At 39.7% G+C, this 27,936-nt stretch overlaps 1 protein-coding gene across 5 annotated transcripts in view; it reads right to left on the minus strand.

Moving 5' to 3' along the window:
• Positions 1-2,052: 2,052 nt before the first annotated feature.
• LOC141258951 (ephrin type-A receptor 3-like) overlaps positions 2,053-27,936 on the minus strand; it is a 349,962-nt gene continuing 324,078 nt past the window's right edge. For 3 of the 5 annotated variants that reach the window (XM_073674263.1, XM_073674264.1, XM_073674261.1), the window contains 5 exons: positions 14,295-14,513; positions 13,262-13,411; positions 8,928-9,121; positions 6,746-6,886; positions 2,053-3,373 (listed from right to left, as the gene is read on the minus strand). In XM_073674263.1, the coding sequence (XP_073530364.1) occupies positions 3,274-3,373; positions 6,746-6,886; positions 8,928-9,121; positions 13,262-13,411; positions 14,295-14,513 (804 nt within the window). In that variant the 3' untranslated portion in view covers positions 2,053-3,273. The remainder of the gene's footprint in view (positions 3,374-6,745; positions 6,887-8,927; positions 9,122-13,261; positions 13,412-14,294; positions 14,514-27,936) is intronic. The other 2 variants (XM_073674265.1, XM_073674262.1) reach the window with 1 other exon arrangement.

Genomic DNA, 27,936 nt, shown 5'->3' on the forward strand with positions numbered 1-27,936 from the left:
CCTTGCCACAATTCTGTCTCTGAGCTCCTTGAGCAGTTCCTGAGCTCATGATTCTCATTTGGTCTGACATGCACTGTGAGCTGTGATGTCTTATATAGACAGGTGTGTGCCTTTCCAAATCAAGTCCTATCAGTTTAATTAAACACAGCTGGACTCCAATGAAGGAGTAGAACCATCTCAAGGAGGATCACAAGGAAATGGACAGCATGTGACTTAAATATGAGTGTCCGAGCAAAGGCTCTTACTTATGACCATGTGATATTTCAGTTATTCTTTTTTTAATAACTTTGCAAAAATGTCTACATTTCTGTTTTTTTCAGTCAAGATAGGGTGCAGAGTGTACATTAATGAGAAAAAAAATGAACTGTAAACATACCAAAAAGTGCAGTACGCCAAAGTGTGCGTGCAAACATTGAATAAATTAATGTTAATCTGCCATTTAGGCTAAAATTGTACAGTCTTCTAAAAAATGTTTGAAAGTATACTCTATATGGCTTTAATGCAGTTTAAAATTCACATATTCAATGTTTGGTAGATAGATGACAGATTAGATAGCTGGACAGCTAGATACAGTACGATAGATATATAGATTGAGAATAGATAGGTAGGTAGATAGATAGATAGATAGATAGATAGGTAGATAGATAGGTAGATAGATATGAGATATATAGATAGATAGATAGATAGCAATGGATAAATGTGAAGTTGATTCACCAAAGATGCATCATTTCAGCTGTCTCAATGTAACCTTAGTCAAACATGATTCATAAGGGTCATGCGCTTTCCTCCCTAACTACAGCTTGAATGAACTGCCCACCCTAATACCTAAATGCTTTCTCTCCTCTCAGATCTACCATGTACAACATCCTATTCCTCCCTTGCTGCGATCTCAGGCCCTGAGAAGGAAAAAAGAGAGCATAGAGAACAGTCAGAGCCAGATGAAGAGTTCTGCAAATTCAATAGGATTGAGCTGCAATTCCTGGCTCCGCCTACAGAATAAAGTGGCATTTTTTCTTTTGAAAAATGGATGTTTGTCTTTCTAATTATGTACAACTCCTTTAAAAGACCTCATACACATTAGACAAAAGTCAGCTGAGCCCTCGGTGGGATTGACTGACTGTCTGTGTACAGAGCCCTCCCGACCATCCTCCAACAGATGATGTTAGAAGCTTTTTGAAATCCAGTTGCGAATCCTTTTGTTTTGCATGGAGATAAGCATTCAGCCAAGCCAGCCAGTACCGGGGGAGTTAGGAGAGATAACTGTCGGCTGAATGATGAGCTAACAGCTATCTGACGGGTTTCATTTTACCCAAATATGATTCTCTTTATATTCTCACATTTTTTATTTTCTATCCATCTGCTATTGTGTTTAGTACAAGTTGCAATCTTTTGGAACAACTACTATAAATCAATGGGATGAGCAGAATTTGTTGGGGCTTATTGAAAATGTATCTGTCATATTCATTGTGTCTTTAATTTTTTGTGAATTTTTTTTTCACTGTGGATACTAATGGATCCCAACAGATCCTATGGAACGTTTCCCAATAAAGAACATTTCCCATGCAAATACAATCCAAAGGTGTCCATACAGATTAGCTGTAGGCTGGGAAAACCCTCTGCTTGTGTTGGGATCAGCTCACTATCTTGTATATAATGGGGTGCCCATTTATAAACCTGTGGTACATGTGTATGGGGGAGTCACATAAAATACAGTAGCTTTCAGAAATAAGAGTTACTTAAGGCGTATGGACAACCTACAATATAGAAATTAAATCAAGTCTCAACTCATATTATCAATGCATGAAATAACAGCATCATTTCCATATTCTCACGACATAAATAACGAGCCCATCTGTTCCTTTGCTATATGGTTCTTTTGATTATTGGTCTTTTATTAACATTCAAAAGAAAGCTATGTACATATATACAATATATAGAGATTCATGTATAAAACATCCCACATGAGTACACTTGTGTGTTTTGGAAAAGTTGTTCCTTTTAGTAGCAGATGAACTGTTCGGCTTTGGGTTTGATGCCAACAGTTCCTGAATTAGTGTGGAGAGCTTGGCACGGGTCCAGATCTGCTGCAGTTAGGTGAAAAGCTTGTATCTTGCAATTTACGCTTCCATTACGGTCCTCTTCTTAAGAATCCAGGGCATGGCGCTTACTTATGGCACACGAAATGAACACAACATTGTGTACACACCCAACAAAGCAGAGTTGTGCTACAATGTATTATCTTTACAGACTTCCTCAACATCTATGTACAATGTTGCCACAGCCGGTCCCACAATATATCATTGATAATGGATGCACAAACCCTAGCTCCTATTATTTTCTGATAAATAAAAGCCGCAAGGAAAAAAATAAGTAAACTTATTGTCTTTCTATGACATGAGTTTCCGTATATGCACATGATTGAAATATTTCGAATTCTACATCTATGTATGTGGGTAGAAAATGGAGCCTCTTAAGCATTGACCCTTAGACAATGATTCGCAAAGATTTCACAGAGAGCGGAGATATCCTTGAGCCTGATAAATGCAACCCTACGCAAATCCTCCTTTCATGCGCTCTTACTATTGAAAGACAGGACTATCAATGTGATACAAATGCTACATAGATTTTATTGAGTTTCTCGACAATGCGGTGCGACGGAGCAGACTCGTGATGGCTACAAACCAAGGATATGGCAGAGGGCTGGGATTATTGGCTACAAATTATACTGCCATGAATGGATGACATGTTAATGGTGAAGAGGTTCAGGTCTGTCATCTACCTGTTGGAGAATGTTAACCCATGAGGTATACCACCCTCAAGAACATCTGTAAGTAGCAGCACGGTTTACTGTGCTCCGTATAGACTGGATCCATTCTCCATCACCCTTGTGGGAAAAACAAGACCCAATCCTAATCAGTCAAATAACATTTTCTGTAACATAGAAAATTTCGTCACTTGCACCACTGCCTTTTACACGAACAATTTCCACTATATCGAACCATCAACAATCACTCGGCCTATAGATTTGACACTGGGTTATGTCTCTTGGAATTATTTCATAGATATTTTCTCCATCCAAAAATACCTATCTAAAGGCACCGTAGTCCGAAATCCAGACGTTGTTCCCATATATATACCTTGGGAATTGAATATCATTTCCTGCAGTAGTTGTATTATTGGAAGGTCAGCTGTGACATCCGCAGCTTGGAGTATACTGCTTCTGGTAGTGCACAGTACATCCCGTTATACGACATGGTAAACACCCGGGCGCTATTAGATTTGCACATGTGTTCCTAGTGCCTGAAGGTTCTGTATGCTGCAGAGGATTTTTTTCTGATGGCCCGTTAATGTGATGCCCATTTTGGTCAGTTCACTAAAAAAATAGATATAAAAGATATTATTAATTATTATTGAAGCTTACATGTTCTTATATGTCTATTTTGGCAAATAAGATAAATGTTGACATTCATAATGCACAGGGAAGTTGGTAACAAGAGGACATAGTCAAATTTCCAGGGCTAATTGGAAACGCCATGTCAATAAAGAGACACAGATTAATAGTCTATATAATTCATATGGGGTGAGAAAAGAAATTCGAGTTTGATATTCGGAATAAAGCATGTATTAAACGAGATGAGCAGTGAAAATGTGAAATTTGCCTATTTCTGTGAGCATAAGCTACAAAGAGTAGGAACTAGAGATGAGCAAGCGTGGTCTGTTAACCCTTTCGGCGAGCATGCTCGGGTGCTCACTGAGTATTTGTGGCCTGCTCGAATGTTATGGTTGAGTCACTGTGTGTGCATGATTTGCGACTGTTTGACAGCTTTAATACATGTGAGGACTGCCTGTTTGTTAGGCATTCCTCACATGTATTAAAGCTGTCAAACAGTTGCAAATCATGCACACGGAGTGACTCAAACATAACATTCGAGCAGGCCACAAATACTCGGTGAGCACCTGAGCATGCTCGCCGAAAGGGTTAACAGAACAAGCTCGCTCATCACTAGTAGGAACCTATGTTAGCCAGCCGTCCATTAAAATATGGTTGTTAGATTGGAAATATGTATAATTTGCATATGGGCGAATTGACAATCATGACATTGGATGTTCAGATCACCTCGGATATCCACTTCCATGCATTTGTAATAGGATCTACTGTACAGTCACGGCCAAAAGATTTGAGATTGACACAAGTTTTGGTTTTCACAAAGTTTCTGCTTCAGTGTTTTTACATCCTTTAGCCACATGTTTCTATGGTTAGTACAATTATACACATTTCATAAGTTTTTTAACTTTTTTTTCCAGAATTAAATCTTATTTTCTGCACTTCATCATGACATACTGGATATTAGCTTCTGGGCAAAATCCTGACTGATGACAAACCATTCTTGTCTAGTCAGCGCTTGGAGTTTATCATCTGTGTTTTCCTCTGTCCACCCACTTTTTGAGGATTAACCACAGGTTCTTAATGGCGTTAAGATCTGGGGAGTTTCCTGTCCATAGACCTAACATTTCAATGCTTTACCTACCAAGCCACTTAGTTATCACTCTTGGAGGATGTTTAGATCTCATGGCAGATGTTCTTAGCAGAATTGTGAGTAAAGCCCCCGTCTCACATAGCGAGATCGCTAGCGAGATCGCTGCTGTGTCACGGTTTTGGTGACGCAACAGCGACCTCACCAGCGATGTCACTATGTGTGACACTTTGCAACGATCAGGCCCCTGCTGTGAGGTTGCTGATCGCTGCAAAATGTCCTGGACCATTTTTTGGTCGTTGCTCTCCCGCTGTCAGCACACATCGCTGTGTGTGACTAGCGGGAGCAGCGATCAGGCTGGTAACTATGGTAAACATCGGGTTACTAGGGGCACACGCGCACTTCGTAACCCGCTGTTTATCATGGTTACGAGCCTGCTAAAGTGTGCGGTAACCTCCCGCTCACCGTAGCAGAGTGGTAACCATGATAAACAACGGGTTACTAGGAGCGCGCGTGCCCCTAGTAACCCGATGTTTACCATAATTACCAGCCTGCTCCTGCTTCAGCAGGCTCGTAACCAGGAGCAGGACATCGTGGAAAGATTCTTTCCACGATGTCGCTGCTCCCCTGATCGTTGGTGAGCCTGCCTGTTTGACAGCTTACCAGCGACCACATAGCGACGCAGCAACGATCCCTGACAGGTCGTATCGTTGTCGGGATCGTTGCAGCGTCGCTAAGTGTGACGGGGCCTTAAGCCCCCTCCATGGATGAAAAGCCCAAACAGAAGAATGGTCTCAGGGTGCTTTACTGTTGTCATGACACAGGACTCATGTTAGTGTTCACCTTTTCTTTTCCGGACATTCATTCTTCCAGATGTCCCAAACAGTCTGAAGGGGACTTCATCAGAGAAAACAATGCTTTTTTTCACATGATGGAGGACCATGTCACAAGGCAAAAGTGATAAATAAGTGGCTTAGTGAACATTGAAAACCTGTGTTCAATCCTCTCAAACGCGGGTGGACAATAAAAACCCCACAGAAATTGTGATAAACTCTGTTTTTTCAGACTTTATCAATCACAGTTCGGCACCTAATCTAGAAATCAAGCAATCTCAGACACTGCCGAGCTGTGATTGTTAGTGAATGGGAGAGAAGGGTGAAAGAGACTTGGAAGAAACGCCTAGTGGGTCTGCAAGCAGAGATTTCACATACTGCTCTCCAAAATTTACAAATGTGCACATCTCTGCAATGGAGTGACGCAATACAGAAATCAGAAGTAAGTGGCAGAATAATTTTTACAGTATAATTAACTCCATATTTTGAGCAAGTAACAGGTCTTCTTTAGAAAGATTATCCCAGAATGTAATTTTTTGTTGTAAACCCCAGTAGCTACCATAAATAACTTAATAATACATATAGTCCTATGCACAGTAACCATACTATGTGCTTTCTTTCTCATGTTTTTTTCCCATTCTTCATCATTGCTTTGACTGAAGTGGGCGGTCCAGCAGTGCAATTGACTAGGAAACTACATTTTCCAGAAGCCCTTTGCTTCTCCTCCTTTCTCCTGTGTCCTCCCCCTCATCTCTTGTACATTGCTGATGTTCAACATAGAAGAATGGCACAAACTGAATACGAACTCACAAACTTTTGCAGCACCACCCCACCACTCAATCTCCATAGACTGTGGTCAAGAATAGTGGTCAGGGTACATTTTTTGCCCCAATCTCCCAATCTCTGTAAACAGTCAAAGATCTAATAGAGGAGGTAAGCAGTAGTTACCAACTATGAAGAAGCACTGGGGTACTTTTTTTTGGGGGGGGGGAGGTAAGACTTCTCTAAAAATACATTTTGATTTATTACATACATTTTAGCATATTAATAATTTTAGCAATACTTAAAAATGAGGGTTACTTTAGATTGTAGAAATATTCCTTATGTGGTTACCATTAATTAACAATGTTGCATTTTTCAGTCTGCAATGCTGAATTTGAGGTCTGTGCGTCCAGGGTGCTGCTGCCTTCACTAGCGCTCATGCATTAGAACAGATTCATTCCTGTGCTGATTTCCACTTTTACAGCTCATGGAGGGACAATGTTTTCCTTCCTGTCTACAGCCTGAATGCACTGCCTTCCCTAATAACCTCAACCTCTATCTAAATACTGTGTAAGGTGTAAAAAATACAAGCGCCATGTGTATCATGTGTGAATTTATAAGGACACATTACATAGGCAATATTGAGTAATGACATACAATAGAGACAGTCCTCACCTGTTGCTTAGGTACAGCACAGAATCTAGGGTGACATATCCCGCCATTGTGAAATGCTCTATATACTGAGTCATCTTGATAGCCTCTAGCCATTCTTCTACACTAGTCACTGTAAAGGCTTCTTGCATATTTGGATCTTGCCTGGAAAATAAATAAGCAGTAATTGAAAAACTTGGTGATCCACTTGTACTTGCAGCAGCAGAAATGTGTGAACCCAGCCTTAGTGACATATTTGGACATTTTACAGTAAAAAAATGAAGTGGGGAGGTAAATGGAAATATTGTTCTCTATAATTTTCTCTAAGATTTTTTTCTGCCATGCAGCTAGAAATTTACATGGTCACTTGCCGTCATATGTGAACAGGGTTTCGGATACTTTATGTGGAATCTACTATGAAATTTGTGTGGAATCCGACAAGTATGAATGAGGCCTATAGAGTTTACAGGAAGTGATGTGAAATAACTATTCAATGAATAACATTGAATCATTGCATAGTGAAACCTGTCAGGTCCCCCATGCCCTCCAACCCAGCAGCATTCACCTATGTACGAGTAAATTCCCTGCCTAACCAGCCCTGTATAACGTTATTGAGTGAAAACAAGGTATAAAAAAAGTATTTATAATGTCCCCATTTGCTATGCTAATGTGGGCTTTGACTAGTTGATGGGGCTTAAGTTCCCCAGACTAGTCGGCCCTCTTCCATGTTATCACGCCCTTGTGGGCATGATAACATAATTTGCATGAGTTGGCGCATGGGCGACGCTCATCTCAGTAGTATCACTGCGTCTCTGCAGCTGGGTGTACGCTTCCCGGCTTCAGGGGCCGCGCATGATCAGAAGTTCAGAAGATGGCTGTCTTGGTCATCCCAAATCTGATCCAAAAACGAAACAACTTTTAAACATGTGAACACAGCCTTAGAATAGACAGTCTAAAAATGTCTCAGAGTTTACACACTGTTTGGTAAATCCGTCTAATTTTAAGATTTACTGGTGAAAAGCCTCAATTCATCAAGACTTGTGCTTTTCATGCCCTTCTTGATGAGGGAGCGAATGCCTCTAAGTGAATCAGGAGCATCTGAGAGGTGGCATGTGCACCTCTCCACAAATCATACTTCAGTCGGAGTAAGAGTTGTAGCTTAGCGAACACTGCTGCTCATCATGAATTTGACAAGTAGGGGTTGCCACACTTCCGTCTGACCCCAGCTGCGCCCACTTTGTTGGAGCTGGGCGAAAATGGTGTGAGAATGCCAAAAGTCATAAAACTTGAGCACAGCCTTTGCGACTTTTCAAAGCTTTTTACACCAGAATTCTGGATTAAAAGCCTTGATTAATAGGGCCTTAAGTTTACACCACCTATTAGTTGGCTTACCCTGTGCTAAAGCTAGTCATCACATGTTACTCATCTTCGGATTTGTGGAACCAAGTGAGGTAAAGAAGGATATATTTGTACTTAGGAAAATGTCTCCATTGAGTCTGTACATTCTTCTCGAAATTACATAGATTTCCTTATCTTAGGCTATGTACACACTGTTTTTGAGGAGGTTTTGGAACAGAAATGGAACAGAAACTCCTCTTCAAAAACTTTTGCTCAGTTTCTGCTCTGAAAACACTGTTAAAAGACTGTGTGCACATACCCTTACTCTGGTTTCTAGTGAAAACTGCCACAAGCGTTGCTCCTCTATTGGGAGTTTTCGGGGGAGTTTTTCATTTCCTGAAGCAGTTTTGAAGAGTTTTTTTTTTTTTTTTTTTTTAATCTTATTGAAAGATTATTTTCCCAAAGCGTATTCTGCAGTCTTCTGATTGGACAGTGCCTAGAGTGTAGCAAATTCTATCAGGAGCCGCTTCACCAAAGTGACATACACTTTATTTTTTTTACCATCAGGCAATTTTTCAAAACTTGAAAAGAGAAAAAAAACACTAAAAACACTGAATTTATGCACAGCAAAGTGGTTTTATACTATAAATAAATAGATTTAGTCTTTCAAGTGTTTATTAAATCATTTCTCAGGCTTTTTTTAAAGCATAATCACTGAAAAAAAACCTCCAAAAATTTCCTAACATTTCAAGAACATAACAATTTACTGGCTTCCCATGAATTTGGTTCTAATATGATTATGATCAAAATAACCTGGGTACACAATAATTCATGGAAAATTAATAAATAATACATTCTCATTTCTTACCATGTAGAGCTGTTGGCGAGTTCATTTAGGGTGCTCGGCGTACGTATGAATTTATCGAGGATGTTAACAATTTGACCAAACTTGGGTCGGTCACTTCTACACTTCTGCCAACAATCCAACATGAGCTGATGTAAAACCACAGGGCAGTCCATGGGGGGAGGCAGGCGGTACCCCTCATCTATCGCTTTAATTACCTAGTAGGAAACATTAAAATTCATTAGCATTATGACAGCCCCATTCATTCCTCTAACGTGGACTATTTCATCTGATGTGATTACTCTCTTTTATGTTCTATTTCCTGGAAAGATGTAAACCTTTGAAGTGGACAAATAATAGACTTAAAAGCCAAAATAGATAAAGTAATTGAGAGAATTAAGTGTGCCCCTCCTTTAAACACAAATAAAGGAAGGGCACTCTGTTCTGTGTATTGTTTAGTTTAATGTGTAATATTTAGAATAATAATAATAATTAATAATAATTCTGAAATGTTTTTTGGTGTGCAGTAAAAATGGCCGATCAACATGATTCTTCGGGGCAATATGGTTATGGTAATACCAATCTTGTCTATTTTTTTATGTGTTAAAAATACTCGAAAACTAAGAAATAAAATTTGGCTTGGGTCCTCATGTTCTGAGATTGGTATGACTTTAGTTTTCTTGGAACTATTTTGGGGTACATACAAACTTTAGATTACTTTTCATTGTATTCTTATACTTTATTTTACTTCACAGAGCTCCAGTTAGTTGATATGAAGTTAAAAACTAAAATGTTATCCTCCAGAGTCCACCACTAGAGGGAGCTTAGGTGCTTGCTGCATAATCTGTTATTATTGAATTTATTGATTAAGCATGTGGTAAGTTCCTAAGCTCCCCCTAGTAGTGGCTTCTGGAGAACAGAATGTTTTCTTTTGATTATAGGTATACAAGGAAAGTTGAGCTTATTTTATTATAAAAAAATAACAAAAAAAATAAAAAAATATATATATATATAATATAGAATATATTGATGGCCAGTTGAGAGCAAACATTTTTTTAACATTAAGAGTCCTTAATCATGTAGACTAAGAACCAATGAATTAGTGAATTATTAACTCCTTCATGACCTTGGACGTATAGGTACATCCAAGGTCGTCTACCCCCTTCTGATGCGGGCACCGGTGCTGAGCCTGCATCTTTCCCTGCACATGACAGCTGATTTGATCAGCCATCATGTGCCTCCAACAGATGTGGGTGGAATCGCGATCCACCTGCAGCTGTTAACAAGTTAAATGCCTCTGTCAATCACTAACAGTGGCATTTAACTTGAGCGCACCAGAAGCACGTCATAAAATCCGCCCATCGGCGCCTCTGTCACATGATCGCGGGTTGCTGATGGGTTGGCATGACAGTCGGGGGTCTTTTGCAGACCCCCGTGCTTGTCACTGCTGATCTCAGCTGAAGCCTAGCTATGTGTAGCACAAGCAATCGGATGATCACAGCTTCAAGTTTCCTAAGGGAATTATTGAAGCAAGTAAAAAGTTAAAAAAAAAGTTTTTGAAAAATATGAAAACATTTTTTAAAAATATAAACGTTCAAATCACCCCACTTTTGCCCCATTCAAAATAAAACAATAAAAAATACCAAACATGTGTATCACTGGATTCAGAAATGTCAGATCTCTTCAAAATATAAAGTAAATTAATCCAATCGGTAAATGGCGTAATGAGGAAAATAATCGAAACTCCAGAATTACAGTTTTTTGGTCGCCGCAACATTGCAGTAAAAGGCAATAAGAGGCGATCAAAACATCGTATGTACCCAAAAATTGTATCAACAAAAATGTCAGCTCGTAGCGCAAAAAATTAAGCTCACACCCGGCCCCAGATCCCCAAAAAATGGAGATGCTATGGGTCTCGGAAAATAGCGCCATTTCTTTTTCTTACAAACTTTTGATTTTTTTTTCACCACTTAAATAAAAAAGAACCTATACATATTTGGTGTCTACGTACTCATACTGACCTGGAGAATCATAATGACAGGTCAGTTTTAGCATTTAGTGAACATGGTAAAAAAAAGAAAATTGTGGAATTGCACTTTTTTTGCAATTTTACAGCACTTGGAATTTTTTTCCCATTTTCCAGTACACTATATGGTAAAATCAATGATGTCTTTCAAAAGTACAAGTCGTCCTGCAAAAAACAAGCCCTCACATGGCCATATTGACAGTAATGTAAAAAAGTTATGGTTCTGGGAAGAAGGGGAGCAAAAAACGAAAACGCAAAAACGGAACATCGCAAGGTCATGAAGGGGTTAAGGCAATCAATAAAAATAATAGCTGAAGTTAATTTACCAGCGTTATTTTGTAGCATTATGTATTTACATGTAATATTACAAGGGCATAATCTCTGACCCGGGCGAATATCCATATTGGAAGCAGAATTTCTCAAATCACTCCAGGACTTTACTAATCAAAAAATTGTCTGATCATGACTGATCCACCTTAACAGATAAATAAAATAGTTTAAAACTTCACAAATACTGAGTTTTCACCATTCATTGGACAATGTTTGCCTTTCGGACAACCTTATTATGGCCGTAAGATTAAAGCAAGTGTGATGAGATTACTGCTAAGCCTCCGTGGCCCTTCTATTTTTGCAGATAAAGTCCAATTTGGCCTTGAGCTGAAGGTTTTATCTAATTTGAGACAGCCTGATTGCTAGGGATGCGTCTCTTGTCAACCCCATTAAAAAGCTATACATATATAGGAGTTGTCTTTCCAATGTCCTGCTATAGAATACGGATTTGATAGAGAGAATCTCAACACTTAGGACCCTAAGTAGGAGCAAGGGCAGAAAGATGACAAAGAGCAGCTCTCACTCTGGTGGTGTCAGCCCAGCTATGCATTACATGGTTATCCGTTCATTTCATGTATGTCTCGTCTTAACTGACCCCAGCTCTGAGAACTGACTTCTGGGGTCTTGTTGAGATGGCCCACTTAAGCTGTAAATCCATAGGACCACATTATTATTCCGCTAGGAACAGTGTCGGACTGGGGTGCCAAGGGCCCACCAGTAACCAACTCCAGGACCCCACTATTCAACTACATGCAAATGTGACTTCATCCTCAATCATAAATTAATATAACAATTAACTGGGTAGATTGTTAAATGAATAAGATGCTGCCTTTGTCTGTACATAGTGATTCAAGCATATTGTGCCAAGTACTGTTCATATAAGAGGGTGGAGGCCTACTGCTGCACAGGGGCCCACCGGAGGATTCTCCTGCTCTCCTGTCGGCCAGTCCAGGCCTTGCTAGGAACTAAAAAGGGGAAAACTACTTGGTCAGGTCAATCTATACCATTTAGCCGAATTAAATTCTATTAAAAATAAATAATTGAAGGTGAAGAACAAGAAAATAAACTAAACCATTTGGTATTTTCTTGACATATAATGTAGAATAATGAGGTATTCAAAGAATAAATTAAGGTTGGAATTTTTTAGGCATTCGACATAATGTTACCTTTTATTCATATGTTAATAGTGTTCTTTTAAATATCTCACAATCAAAGGGTAAGTAATAGTTCTTTCTTTTTAATCATTCCCAACGCTATTGCAACTTTTGAAAAATACAAGACACCTCTTTAGGCTATGTTCACATGAAGCTTTTTTGATGTGTTTCTTATTTGCAGCCAAAATCTGCTCTTTGGAAGTAAAACCGACAATTTTGTGGTATTTTCGTGGCGTTTTTTTGTAGCATTTTTGTGGCTTTTTTTTGCATCATTTTTTGGGAGTGGATTACATGTGTGCTTTGTCCACAGTACAGCTTTAATAAAGTTTGTTTTGGTCACCAAAAACTCTTCAAAAACACCACAAAAATGCCGCAAAAACATTGGTGTGTTTTTTTTTCAGCTTTTTTTTCGCTTTCATTTTGCTTTCTATGTGTGAAAAAATGCTGCAAAAATGCTTTTTTTTCCTCACTGAATTTGAGAATTCCAGCATTCTTTTGAATCTGCAGAATGTTGGCATTTTTGGGGCATTTTTTCATCCATACAAAAGCAATATGAAAACCAACAAAATGCTGCAAAAATGCTACAAAAATGCCGAAATAATTGACATGCTGCAGATTTAAAAAAATGCAGGAGTTCTCAAATTCAGTGAGGAAAAAAAACCAAGCATGTGCAAATGATTTGTGAAATTTCATAGCTTTTGCTTGTTCTGTAAAAAGCAGCTTTCAATTTACAGAAAAAATGCAGCAAAAAACACTGTAAAAATGCTGCATGTGAACACAGCATGAGATTTTTTACAAGTCCAAACATGATGGTTTTGTTGTAACATAAGGGATCCTAAGTAACTCACATCTTGGTTGGACATCTCCCAGTATGGCCGCTCTCCATATGAGATGACTTCCCACATGACGATGCCGTAACTCCACACGTCACTTGCTGAGGTGAACTTTCGATAAGCAATGGCTTCTGGTGCTGTCCACCGGATCGGAATTTTACCTCCCTTTTAAGATAAATTAAATAGCTTGTTACATTGAACAAAAAAAAAAGAGAATATAAAAAGGAATATAAAATGTACAGAAATTAGTTCACTGATTGCTCTTTAGTAATAAAATGTCAATAGCACAATAAAATCTATCATTAGCTACATTGATCAGGTAGACAATGTGCACAGAAAGGATTAAAGGGGATATGTCAGTAGGATTTTGCTATGTAATATGATATAGAGGCTGAGACCCTGATTCCAGTGATGTGTCACTTAGTAGGCTGTCTTGTTGTGTGAATAAAATCAGCATTTTATCAGCAGGAGATTATCCCTACAGGACTAGGTGTCTCATGCCTCCTAGTCAACTGCTCTGTGTAAGCCCGCCCCCACCACTATTTAGCAGCTTTATGGCACTATATAGTGTACAGAGAAAGCTGCCAATCAGTGGTGTGGGCAGAGTTTTACAGAGCTCAGCATTTTGCAGCAGAGAAAACTGTGATGGTATCAAAATGACAGCGTGCAGATCAGTAAGTGACACATCACTGGAATCAGGATGTCAGCCCCTACATCACAGTGCGTTCAGATTACGTACCAAAAACCTGGTGACAAATTCCCTTTAAGCCAGCTGTATACTTTTAGGCATATGAGAAGCTAGAAAATGGATGTATAATTTCCTCCTTAACAGGTTGTAGTTGACAACTATAGACCTGATGTTGAATTATAAGGGCTTAACGTCTGGTCAAGCTGGTCACGATGCTGAAGAAAGAGAAAACAGTGAGGACCAACTGCTATAGGACTTCTAAGTAGTAAGATAGTTCACTATTGATGATGGTAAGGGAATGCAGATCACTGGGAAACCCAAGGAAGGAGAAGAGGAGTAGTAGTTATGAGGACTATTTACCCAACATACCCTTGTAGTATAAGCGGCTTCGGGGTCATCCTCAAGGACTCGAGAGAGGCCAAAATCTGACACTTTGCAAACCAAATTGATGTTGACCAAGATATTTCTGGCAGCCAGATCTCTGTGGACATAATTCATGTCCGATAAGTATTTCATCCCAGAAGCAATACCTCGCAGCATCCCCACCAGCTGTATGACAGTGAACTGGCCATCATGTTTCTACGAGAAAGACAGAACATTCTCATCACTCATCACAAAAATTACCAACATACGTACTGTATGCATTACAAAAATGATCCTTGTCTTATGAATTGCACTGGAGACAATCCACTTAAAAAGACTTTATTCTGTTCAGGTTCCCCTATTTGCAGTCATTTGTACAGTATATCCACGGCTTTATAAAACACAAAGAACTACCACTGCTGAGCATGAGAGGTACTTCAGAGAAATGGGCCTTCTAGACCCGCAGGAATGCACCGAGAGTTTTGTCTTTGATCCAAAAAGCATTGTATGAAGAGGCACGTCCAACTGTGCACTAAGACATATTGATAATAAGACAAAGTGCAAGGAATGAGGAGATGGATGTGGTGATTTAGTAACAAAAAGTCAATAAGGAAAAATACAGGATGTAAATGCAAAGTAGGGAGATGAGGTAAAGCCTCTTATAATTTATCATGTGGTCCTGTCAGTGGGCACTAGATTAGAGATATGAAGAAACAAAGTCCAGCTCACCAGTAATGCCTGAATCCAGTCTCGTCAGGAGCACGGATAGTGTTACTGTCAAAACACCCGAAACTCATAGCAAGGAGAGGAGATCCAGCTCCACGGAGAAAAACATCTTCTTTATTGGTACATGTTAAAATTCCTAATAACATCCATATTGGCTTAGAGCAATAAAATAACACCGACGCGTTTCAGGTGTGTCAATCACTCTTAGTCATGGCTTGATTAACCAGAAATGCGTCAGTGTTTCTTTTTATTGCTCTTATCAAATTTGGGTGTTATTTGGAATTTTAACACGTACCAATAAAGAAGATTTTTGTGTCCGTGGAGCTGGATCTCGCCTTCTTGCTTTCAGTAGATTAGAAAGCAGGAAGAGCTGAGCTGATTGGTACATCGTTCAGTGGGAAAAGATCCTGTATGAGGTCGGGACAACATGGGGACTTTGGCCTCAACACCAGTCGGGTGACTAAAGTTTGCAAGATGTTGCTGCTACATTGCACCACAATACAAGTGTATGGGGTCACATTGCGAACCCAATAGTATTGCGACTGTGACAAGCAAGTTTCAAAAATCTAATGCAGTTGGACTCTTTGCAACTACAAAATTTGTCGCAATAGTACCCCATTCACTTGTATGGCTTTGCGATGTAGCAGCGTCAGCTAGGGAACATTGGTCTCAGCCAAAGTCACTATGTAGCTCCAGTCAAACTCATATTTTTTAAAATGTAATTTCTCCTCATTCTTTGCTTCAGAGTCGAGTGGGTGGTTGTACTCAGTGATTGACAGCTATTTCTGTATTTACACTTACACACTGTCAATCACTACTAAGACTACTTACCGGACTCCTAAGCTCAGAGAGAGAAGATTACTTTTTTTTTTTTACCCCACATAATTAATAATGTATTGGTTTTCTCAGCTCCTCCAGCTCTAAAACCAGCAGCCTGCAATTTGGACAGCAAGATTAATGTGATGGGTCCCCTATAACCTTATTTTTTCCAAAAAGGGACATAAGCATAAGCATATAGCGTGCTAGAAGTAACTTATATAACAGGAGAAATTATACAATGTAATAATAGTGCAATAAATGATTCCTATAAGACTTGGTGCAAACTCTATAAATAATAGGTAACTAGATAGATATATGTCCATATATATATATACTGTATATGGCAAAAATTAAGAGACCACTGAACAGCTTTCTATTGGAAAGCATGGAAAGACTGGTGGAAAGCATGCCAAGACGCATGAAAGCTGTGATTAAAAATCATGGTTAGTCCACCAAATATAGATTTCTAAACTGTTCCTGAGTTAAAACATGAGTAATTTGAGGTATGAAAGCACAGTTTCTTTTTTAGCATTTTGACGCTTTATCATTTGCTGCAAATAAATAAATATTGTTTAGCTTTGAATTTCGGATACATGTTGTCAGTAGTTTATAGACTAAAACAGCAATTTACACTTTACTCAAAAATATACCTATTAAGAGAAAAATCAGGGAAACTGAAAATTTTGCAGTGGTCTCTTAATTTGTGCTAGAGCTGTATATATATATATATATATATATATATATATATATATATAGTAAAGACCAAAAGTTTGGACACACCTTCTCATTTAAAGATTTTTCTGTATTTTCATGACTTTGAAAATTGTACATTCACACTGAAGGCATCAAAACTATGAATTAAGACATGCGGGATTATATACTTGAGCCATGTTGGTTCAGTATGTCTTCAATTTTGAATAAATCCCCAACAGTGTCACCAGCAAAGCACTCCCATGCCATCACACCTCCTCCTCCATGCTTCACGGTGGGAACCAGGCATGTAGAGTCCATCCGTTCACCTTTTCTGCGTCGCACAAAGACACGGTGGTTGGAACCAAAGATCTCAAATTTGGACTCATCAGACCAAAGCACAGATTTCCACTTGTCTAATGTCCATTCCTTGTGTTCTTTAGCCCAAACAAGTCTCTTCTGCTTGTTGCTTGTTCTTAGAAGTGGTTTCCTAGCTGCTATTTTACTATGTAGACCGGCTGCACAAAGTCTCCTCTTAACAGTTGTTGTAGAGATGTGTCTGCTGCTAGAACTCTGTGTGGCATTGACCTGGTCTCTAATCTGAGTTGCTGTTAACCTGCGATTTCTGAGGCTGGTGACTCGGATAAACTTATCCTCAGAAGCAGAGGTGACTCTTGGTCTTCCTTTCCTGGGGCGGTCCTCATGTGAGCCAGTTTCTTTGTAGCGCTTGATGGTTTTTGCAACTGCACTTGGGGACACATTCAGAGTCTGCCCAATTTTTTGGACTGACTGACCTTCATTTCTTAAAGTAATGATAGCCACTCATTTTTCTTTACTTAGCGGCTTTTTTCTTGCCATAATACAAATTCTAACAGTTTATTCAGTAGGACTATCAGCTGTGTATCCACCTGACTTCAGAACAACACAACCGATGGTCCCAACCCCATTTATAAGGCAAGAAATCCCACTTATTAAACCTGACAGGGCACACCTGTGAAGTGAAAACCATTTCCGGTGACTACCTCTTGAAGCTCATCAAGGGAATGCCAAGAGTGTGCAAAGCAGTCATCAAAGCAAAAGGTGGCTACTTTGAAGAACCTAGAATGTAAGACATATTTTCAGTTGTTTCACACTTTTTTGTTAAGTATATAATTCCACATGTGTTAATTCATAGTTTTGATGCCTTCAGTGTGAATGTACAATTTTCATAGTCATGAAAATACAGAAAAATCTTTAAATGAGAAGGTGTGTCCAAACTTTTGGTCTGTACTGTATATATATATATATATATATATATATATATATATATATATATATACATATATATATACACTGCTCAAAAAAAAAAGGGAACACTTTAACAACAGAATATAACTCCAAGTAAATCAAATTTCTGTGAAATAAAACTGTCCACTTAGGAAGCAACTCTGATTGATAATCAATTTCACATGCTGTTGTGCAAATGGAATAGACAATAGATGGAAATTATTGGCAATTATCAAGACACACTCAATAAAGGAGTGGTTCTGCAGGTGGGGACCACAGACCAGATCTCAGTACCAATGCTTTCTGGCTGATGTTTTGGTCACTTTTGAATGTTGGTTGTGCTTTCACACTCGTGGTAGCATGAGACGGACTCTACAACCCACAGAAGTTGCTCAGGTGGTGCAGCTCATCCAGGATGGCACATCAATGGGAGCTGTGGCAAGAAGGTTTGCTGTGTTCGTCAGCGTAGTGTCCAGAGGCTGGAGGCGCTACCAGGAGACATGCCAGTATACCAGGAAACGTAGAGGGGGCCGTAGGAGGGCACCAACCCAGCAGCAGGACTGCTACCTCCGTCTTTGTGCAAGGAGGAAGAGGAGGAGCACTGCCAGAGCCCTGCAAAATTACCTCCAGCAAGTCACAAATGTGCATGTGTCTGCACAAATGGTTAGAAACCGACTCCATGAGGGTGTTATGAGGGCTCGACATCCACAGATGGGAGTTGTGCTCACAGCCCAACACCGTGCAGGATGCTTGGTATTTGCCACAGAACACCAGGATTGGCAAAGTCGCCACTGGCGCCCTGTGCTCTTCACAGATGAAAGTAGGTTCACACAGGGCACATGTGACAGACGTGACAGAGTCTGAAAAAGCCGTGGAGAGCGATCGGCTGCCTGCAACATCCTTCAGCATGACCAGTTTGGCAGTGGGTCAGTAATGGTGTGGGGTGGCATTTCTTTGGAGGGTCGCACAGCCCTCCATGTGCTCCCCAGAGGTAACCTGACTGCCATTTAGGTACTGAGATGAGATCCTCAGACCCATTGTGAGACCATATGAGGGTGCAGTTGGCCCTGGGTTCCTCCTAATGCAGGACAATGCCAGACCTCATGTGGCTGGAGTGTGTCAGCAGTTCATGCAAGATGAAGGCATTGAAGCTATGGACTGGCCTGCCCATTCTCCAGACCTGAATCCAATTGAGCACATCTGGGACATCATGTCTCGCTCCATCCACCAACGTCACGTTGCACCACAGACTGTCCAGGAGTTGGCGGATGCTTAAGTCCAGGTCTGGGAGGAGATCCCACAGGAGACCATCCGCAACCTCATCAGGAGCATGCCCAGGCATTGTAGGGAGGTCATACAGGTACGTGGAGGCCACACACAATACTGAGCCTCATTTTGACTTGTCTTAAGGACATTACATCAAAGTTGGATCAGCCTCTAGTGTGCTTTTCCACTTTAATTTTGGGGGTGACTCCAAATCCAGGCCTCCATTGGTTAATAAATTTGATTTCCATTGATGATTTTTGTGTGATTTTGTTGACAGCACATTCAACTTTGTACAGAACAAAGTATTCAATGAGAATATTTCATTCATTCAGATCTAGGATGTTATTTTTGTGTTCCCTTTATTTTTTTGAACAGTGTATATACATAAATACACAGGTGCATCTCACTAAATTAGAATATCATCAAAAGGTTTATTTATTTCAGTTCTTCAATGCAAAAAGTGAAACTCATATATTATATAGAGTCATTACAAACAGAGTGATCTATTTCATGTGTTTATTTCTGTTAATGTTGATGATTATGGCTTACAGGCAGCCAATGAAAACACAAAAGTCATCTCAGTAAATTAAAATAATTAACAAAAAACACCTGCAAAAGCTTCCTAAGCGGGTAAAAAGGTCCCTTAGTCTTTTTCAGTAGGCTCCACTATCAAGGGGAAGACTGCTGACTTGACAGATGTCCAGAAGGCAGTCATTAACACACTCCACAAAGTCCCAGAGTTCCAATTTTCATTTGGAAATCAAGGTCCCAGAGTCTGGAGGAAGAGTGGAGAGGCCACAATCCAAGCTGCTTGAGGTCTAGTGTGAAGTTTTCACAATCAATGATGGTTTGGGGAGCCTTGTCATCTGCTGGTGTAGGTCCACTGTGTTTTATCAAGACCAAAGTCAGCGCAGCTGTCTACCAGGAAATTTTAGAGCACTTCATGCTTCCCTCTGCTGACAAGCTTATTGGAGATGGAAATGTCATTCTCCAGCAGAACTTGGCACTTGTCCACACTGCCAAAGTACCAATACCTGGTTTACACAACAGTATCACTGCGCTTGATTGGCCAGCAAACTCACCTGACCTTAACCCCATAGAGAATCTATTATAGAAAATCTATGGGGTATTGTCAAGAGGAAGATGAGAGACACCAGACCCAACAATGCAGACGAGCTGAAGGCTGCTATCAAAGCAACCTGGGCTTCCATAACACCTCAGCAGTGCCACAGGCTGATCGCCTCCATGCCACGCCGCATTGATGCAGTAATTGATGCAAAAGGAGCCCCGACCAAGTATTGAGTGCATTTACTGAACATACAGTAGGCCAACATTTCGGATTTGAAAAAAATTTTCAAGCTGTTGTTATAAAGTATTCTAATTTACTGAGATAATGACTTTTGTGTTTTCATTGGCTGTAAGCCATAATCATCAACATTAACAGAAATAAACACTTGAAATGGATCACTCCTTCTGTAATGACTTTAAATAATAATTTTTGTATTGAAGAACTGAAATAAATGAACTTTTTGATGGTATTCTAATTTAGTGAGATGCACTTGTATATATGTATATACAGTATATATATATACATACACATATATAATAGATGTTTCCATGTATGGAGTATATATAAGATTCTCAATGCCATTCACCTTTAAACAAGACAGAATAGAATTCATCCCCTTCTGAACAATACTGTGTATATGAAAGTATACCGTAATTGCATACTGTTTTCCCACATATCGTAAGATGGAAAATTTGATTTTAGTCATAGAAATCTGAACCTGTCTACCTCTATTCCATTCATTCTCCAATTACTAATGAAAGGTTTTGTCACCTGAAGAAAAGCATTGAATAAACAAATGTTTCTTTTTTTCTATTGCTACACATTATTAATGGAAACCAATAAACCAAGTAAAGAAAAAATGACATTGAAGTTTACTTAAAAGCATAGCTTATGTAAGCGGATAATGCTAAGTGGGATCCTCACAATGACATTACTTATTGGATCGTGAAGGACAAAGATTCACGAAAAGCTTAAATTATGAGCAAATAATGGATAAATCAGGATAATGTTTCTTAATTAAATAGGTCATAAAAAGGGGGTCGGAACACGTCATGTGTCACCATTTCTAACTCTATTAATGCTATACATACATTGAAGCATGCTTAATTAATAGAAATGCATTTGCATCATACTGTATATAGGGAATGTTTTACCTCTTTTGTTGGATTGTCTGTGTTTTTTTCTGCCTTCAGTTACAAGTTATATAAAGTCTAATGATAAACCTTTTACAATAAAATATTCAAGAATAAGGAATTTTCTATATTGGGGGTCTCTGTGTCTTGGGTCTACATTAGAGAAAAAAAATCACTTGATGGAGGAGACCAAAAAATGTCTGGTATATATTTAAAGGGAATCTGTCAGCAAGTTTTTGCTACCTCATCTGAGAGCAGCATAAAGTAGGAAAAGAGACCCAGATTCCAATGATGTATCACTTAAGGTACCGTCACCCTTAGCGACGCTACAGCGATCCCGACAACGATATGACCTGGCAGGGATCGTTGCTGTGTCGCTATGTGGTCGCTGGTGAGATGTCAAACAGTCAGATCTTCCCAACGACGCAGCAACGATACGGCGACCCGCAGCAACCTGTATAACAATGTCGGCGGTCGTTGGTACCCTGTCACATAGCAGCTACTCTGACAATTCAGATCTCGATGAGGGACGACTTCTCAGTTCTGAGTCGCCAACGAGGTCGTTGGTAAGGTGTCAAACACACCGATGCATGCTACCCAGCGGGACCTCAACAATCAATGAAATGTCCAGACCATTTCGACACGACCAGCGATCTCACAGCAGGGGCCTGGTTGCTGCTACGTGTCAAATGTAGGGAGATCGCTGCTGGGGTCGCTGTTGCGTCACAAAACTTGTGACTCAGCAGCGATCTCGCTAGCGATCTCGCTTAGTGTGACAGGGGCTTTAGTTTATTGGGTGCAGCAGTTGTGACACAATCAGAGTTTTTACATGTAGCAGAGCTCAGAATGCTAATCCGGTCCACATCAAGGTCTCTGTGTACATTATCTATTGACAGTGAGCTGCTTATCAGATGAGGAGGTGTGGTCGGACCAGGGATCACGCGAGCTGTAGTCCAGACTGTGATAGTCTTCTGATGATAAAACATTCAGTGTATTGAAATAACAGCACACAGCCTAATAAGTGAAACATTCCTGAAATCTGTGTCTCATCCCCTTTCTCATGCTGTCCTCAGATTACATTGCAAAAAACTGCTGACAGATTACCTTTAAATGGGTAGAAAACTGGTGTACAAATTGTACTTTGGACCTTTTAATAAGGATCTACACCTGCTTTATATAATTGCTTTAGAACAACCACATAGCTATTTTCGGAGTCTACTGTCTCCCTTGCTTGATGAATAAGAAAATATATGATGACAATAGCTTGGATCCTACTGGTTTAGATTGATGCACAAATGAAAGGTCTTCCAGTCTACATTCATGTGCAAGAGTGTATGTGACATAGGGACAGCTTATGCTGCTATGTTGGTGGCCCTGGGAAGAGGGGGTCAAGTTTGCTTCATCACCTGTTTAATAGGTCATGAGAACCATTGCCAAGATCTCTCTGCAGCCTTCACAAAGAAATCTGAGGAAAATAACCTAAGGGTCATACAAAGGAGATAGGAAGCAAATAAAACCAGGTCATTCTGTTCTAGGTTTGGTGGTGTTAACCAGCACAATATGGTTAGAGTTGGAGGGGACCTCCAGGGTTATCGTGTTCACCCCCCTGCTCAATCCAGGATTCACTAAACCATCTCAGAGAGATGTCTGTCCAGCCTCTGTTTGAAGACTTCCATTGAAAGAGAACTCACCACCTCTCGTGACCACATGTTCCACTCATTGATCCCAGTCACTGTCAAAAGTTTTTTTCTAATATCTAATCTGTATCTTTTCCCTTTGATTCATTCCATTGCTTCTCGTGTTTCCATGTGCAAATGAGAATAAGGATGATCTCTCTACACCGTGACAGCCCTTCAGATATTTGTAGACAGCTATTAAGTCTCTTCTTAGCCTTCTTTTTTGCAAGCTAAACATTCCGAAATCCTTTAACCTTTACTTGTAGGACATAGTTTGCAGACCGGTCACCATTCTGGTAGCTCTTCTCTGAACTTGCTCCAGTTTTTCGATGTCTTTTTTTTAAATGTGCTGCCCAGAATTAGACACAGTATTCCAGATGAGGTCTTTTTCAGATGTAGAATCATGTCATGCATTTCTCCAGGTTAAATACCATCCGATTAGTCGCTACCCATTGTCCAAGGTTATCAAGATCCTTCTGAATCCTTTCTCTGTCTTCCCTAGTGTTAGCTGTCCCTCCTAGCTTTGCATTGTCTGCAAATTTGATTAGTTTACCTTCAGTTCCCGATATCTAGATCATTTATAAAAATGTTGAATAACACTTGTCCTTTGTATACCCTTAATTATAAGGTCTACAGTTGATACTCAGTTGGTAACAGTTCTCCACTTTATGAGCAAGTGTAAATTTTAAGAAAAATAAAACTATGTGAAACAAGTAAATCTTTTGAATTTAGAATTCACCAGCTTCAGCAAATTTTCCCAGAAAATTGAATTTGCAGTGAATCGATTCTTCTTGAGTCAAAAGCACTGCACTCCAGTTAATCTAAAAATACATGTCTGACGACATTCTGAAGTCTTGTAGGACTGTATCAAATACAACTTTTTAAAGCAAAGACAGCTTTAGTAATGTCCAAGTGACGGTATCGGTAAATGGATGGTAACCTTTCTTCACTGCTGCGCTGTCACGCACTATCTGTACAGTTTCATCAGTGGTTTATGGCTTTCTCTCCCTATCTCTATGGCTAAAAGGTTTTTTTACACAAACCGACCGACAATGTTACATATTTACAATCCGATGATTGTTTAATAGTCTGCTTACACAGGCAGACCATTCAGAAAGGATGCGCACCGAAGATTCTGTAATAGATCATTCAGTGCGTATAGGCTACCATTGTTCTCAATAGCGCGTTTACACAGGATGATGCACTGCCGAGAACGAAGATCTTTCGTTCAGCATAAGATAATTTAATTCAACGAATGAGCAAGCATTTTACTTCTTTGTCGAGTGATTAAAAACATATTTACACTGGAGGATTATTATGAAATGAGCGTTCCCAGTAAAGCTCACTCATGAATATCTTTCGGTGTAAATGGATCTTTAGTTGTGAACTTTGACGTCCTATCACTATCCAAATTCAATGTAGAAAAAAAGTGCACTCCAGTTGGTAGATAAATCCTTCATTCCATCAGAAAAAATAGACAGTAAGGTTTCCAAATTCATCACTAAACGGCTGATGCATTTCCTGCTTCTGCTTTTATACAGGCTATGATAGTCCCTCCTGATTAGCTATACTATTGCAAGTGATAGGTACAAGATATGATAGAGAAGCCTACCTGGCTGTGCCTGCGGTTATGTGGTCCTTCTCTAGCTTTTGCAATCTTCTGCAATGTGTAAAATAACGTGAAGTGAATGGCAAATTTTTTGAATATACTGAATTCAGCAAATTTCCAAAAAATCAACACACATTTGATTTACATTAGATTCACTCATCTCTAAAGCCTATAGCTAAAATAGACATATAAACATAATAGAATAGATCTTGGCACTATATAAATAATTATTATTAATAGTATTGTTACAGTGCATGATACCGAGAACATCTGTCTACTTGCATCAATGAATGAACTGGGAACGAAGGTGAACTTGAGATTGCAACTGAGTGTTCATTGCTAAAAGAGATCTTGTATTTAGTTTTTTTTTGCTTTTTTTTAACGGCCTTCGGCTGGATGTAGGGCCATGGCGACTTGATGGATGAACGATCGGTAGGAAGATCTATTTTGTGCAAGCCTAGATTGGTCCACCAAGGTCTTCTCCACCTAAGCCTATCTTGATGGTATCTTGTCATCGGGTTGCTGTTCTTCCTCTTCGCCTTGTTCCTTCAATTCTTTCGACCATGGTGTTGAAAACTTCAGTCATGTAACTTCTTCTAATCTCTATCCTAAAATGAACCAATTTGTCTAAAGTTCTCTATTCAGCACCAAATGGAAGCAATCTTCCCTTTCATACAAAAGTTCATAACCCAAACTCTAATACGTGTCTACAGATTCAACATCTTCTGTCCTTCATATAGATGACCTGTTATTTTACGTGACTTCTTCAGATTTATTTGACCTTTATATCTCAATCTCTGAAAACATCTAACCTTTGTGTTAACACAGACACTGTGCTCTTATCAAATGGATTATCCAGGAACTTTGTTTCAATGCTATTGCAGCTAGGCTTTACTTGAAAGATTTCATGTTCATGGAGTATTACCACAGCAAAATCTTTTTGAACTTGAAAGACAGACCCTAGAAGAATCGTAGCTCTAAAAGGCTTTCTCAAACTTTGATAATCAAAATGGTAGCACAGATGATAGACCAAAAGGCCCATGGATACATTAGATAAATGTTGGATGATTTCAGTGGGATCGGCCAACCATCTAATTTGCATAGAGGACTTCTGCTGTCTCTTGACAGATTGTGTTTGAGGACATAAGGATCGGGAAGTTGTAACTAAATATGTCGCTGATGTATGGTTCTGGAAGTGTCTTACTCTGCTCTCCTTACAGAGATGGAGACTCAGGAGAGATAGTTGATGGCTGAATGATTGTTACCTAATCTCTATGGCTAATTTAAGATTCTCCAACACTTTAGTCAGTTTTGCTTGTACTGATGTATTTACAGTATGACTCTGGACTGTGAAATTAAATTGACATCTTTAATAAGGGATAGGTTACTAATTATTCGATGAAAACTACATAATGTGTACAGGAAATCTTAAGGAGTGGCTTAAGCGGGTCATACAGACTAGATTAGTGGTGGCCAAATAAACCAATTTCAGTGGGCATGGCTGTCTATCAGGTGATTATGGTTCCTCCAACTCTTCCTTGACAGATGGTAGCACAGAAAAGAAGGATCGGGCATGAAAAAATCGATTTCAATGCAGAACCTCCTGTTCTCTGGGAAGATAATCACCTCCAGAGGTGTCTGGCAGTTGCCTACTACCCTTTCCTGATACAGGCAACACCTATTCTTGACCAACCACACGTATGATCAAATGTACACGTGCATGGGAGCATTTGATAGCTGTTTCCTCTGGACGAGGTTTCCACTGACAACAACTATTTGATATGGCCATCTTTAAAGGGGTTGTGCTGTATTTTAGATTACCGCCCATATATCCTCCCCCAGGTCCCTAAGACTTTTTGTAAATAATTTTTGCGGTTGATAATGCCTGTGAGCGGCGCTATCGGTGGCCGGCGCTGACATCCGCTGATGTCACGACAAGTGCTGGCAGCAGTCGGGGGTCACGATCTTCCTGGTTCCAGGTGGATACCAGGCTGTGGCCCCCCCCCCCCCCCCGTCACACCCGGCATCCACCGCACACTCGGCCTCTCCCCATTCATTGGGAAAGCGGGTAGTAGATGCTGGGTGTGACGTGGGGGGTAACCCAGCAGCCACCGCAGGGACCCCAGCACTGAGTCATGCCTCACTTGTCGTGACGTCGGCGCTGGAGTCACGTGATGCCTGTGAGCGGCCACCGATAGCGCCTCTAACAGGCATTATCTGCAACGGAAGGTATTTACAAAAAGTCTTAGGGACCTGGAGGGGTATACATGGGGGGTAATCTAAAGTACCGCACAACCCTTTTAATGATCAGGTCATCTTGGTGGGAGGAGGGGTCATATATTTTGTTTTGTGGTCCATAATATATATTATGCCTTTTTTTCTCTAAACTAATAGAAATTGCACATATTCTAATAAATAATGTTTCAACCTTTTTTATTTCTTGCACACTTGTGGAACATAATACAAACATTATTTAGCATATCTTTTTGTATACCCTTTTTATAATGTCCTCATTTTTATCATATTAATCTGAGCTTGAATTTCAGGCTACTGCTGTACTAGGAGAACGCTGTGCTTCCTATCCTATTGTGTCTGACCTTGTCTTTGGTTAATTGCTGACATTATTAGCTGACTTGCAGCTGGCTCTCTGTTATTGCTTATCTTCTGCCTGATTACATCTATTATGTATGTATCATGATGACCTTCAGGGAAATATTTGTATGTTGTTGTTTTATCTTAATGAAATAATATAAAGCTGCAGCCTATGAAATCCTTAAATACTGAGTTGCAAGATGCTTTGAGAAGGAAAATTATCCACTGCCCAGAGAAATTAATCTCACGACCTTCATTTCTCCATACTGAATAACTACCTTACAGTTCCCATACAGCAATACAGCGGGGAACATTTATCCACAGTTTTTCCATTGGTCAAAAATGCAAAATGGTGACCAAACAATATACATTTGGCTCCCGTCTTTGCTAAATCCTGGACTCCCTCTGCCATTCTCAACAGAAAGAAGGGAGAAAAGTTTTACAATTGCCAATAAAGTGCCCAGATCGATGATTCACAAAGTTGATCTAAGGACTATTATCACCTAGCAGTGCCTTCTTTGGGGTGTGGGGGGGGTGATCATACAGCGGAATGTTCCCATTATTTTTGTCGGCAGCCAGTGGGCCCCAACGCGAAATCTCCTTGAAGGTCGTGGGCCCCAATGCAAAATCTCCAACAAAGCCGCAAACTATTGCAAGTCTTTAAGGCTATATTCACACTAAGCGTTTTTTCAGTGTTTTTTTAATGCTTTTTTTATGCATATTTTCAGCTGCGTTTTACGGTACCAGTAATCTCATGCACACACATTGGTTTTTGTGTCATCAGTATTTTGTG

The sequence above is a fragment of the Phyllobates terribilis genome, unplaced genomic scaffold, assembly GCF_046119375.1.
Source record: "Phyllobates terribilis strain yellow unplaced genomic scaffold, ASM4611937v1 Scaffold_3__8_contigs__length_932513732, whole genome shotgun sequence".
NCBI classification, from domain to species: Eukaryota; Metazoa; Chordata; class Amphibia; order Anura; family Dendrobatidae; genus Phyllobates; species Phyllobates terribilis.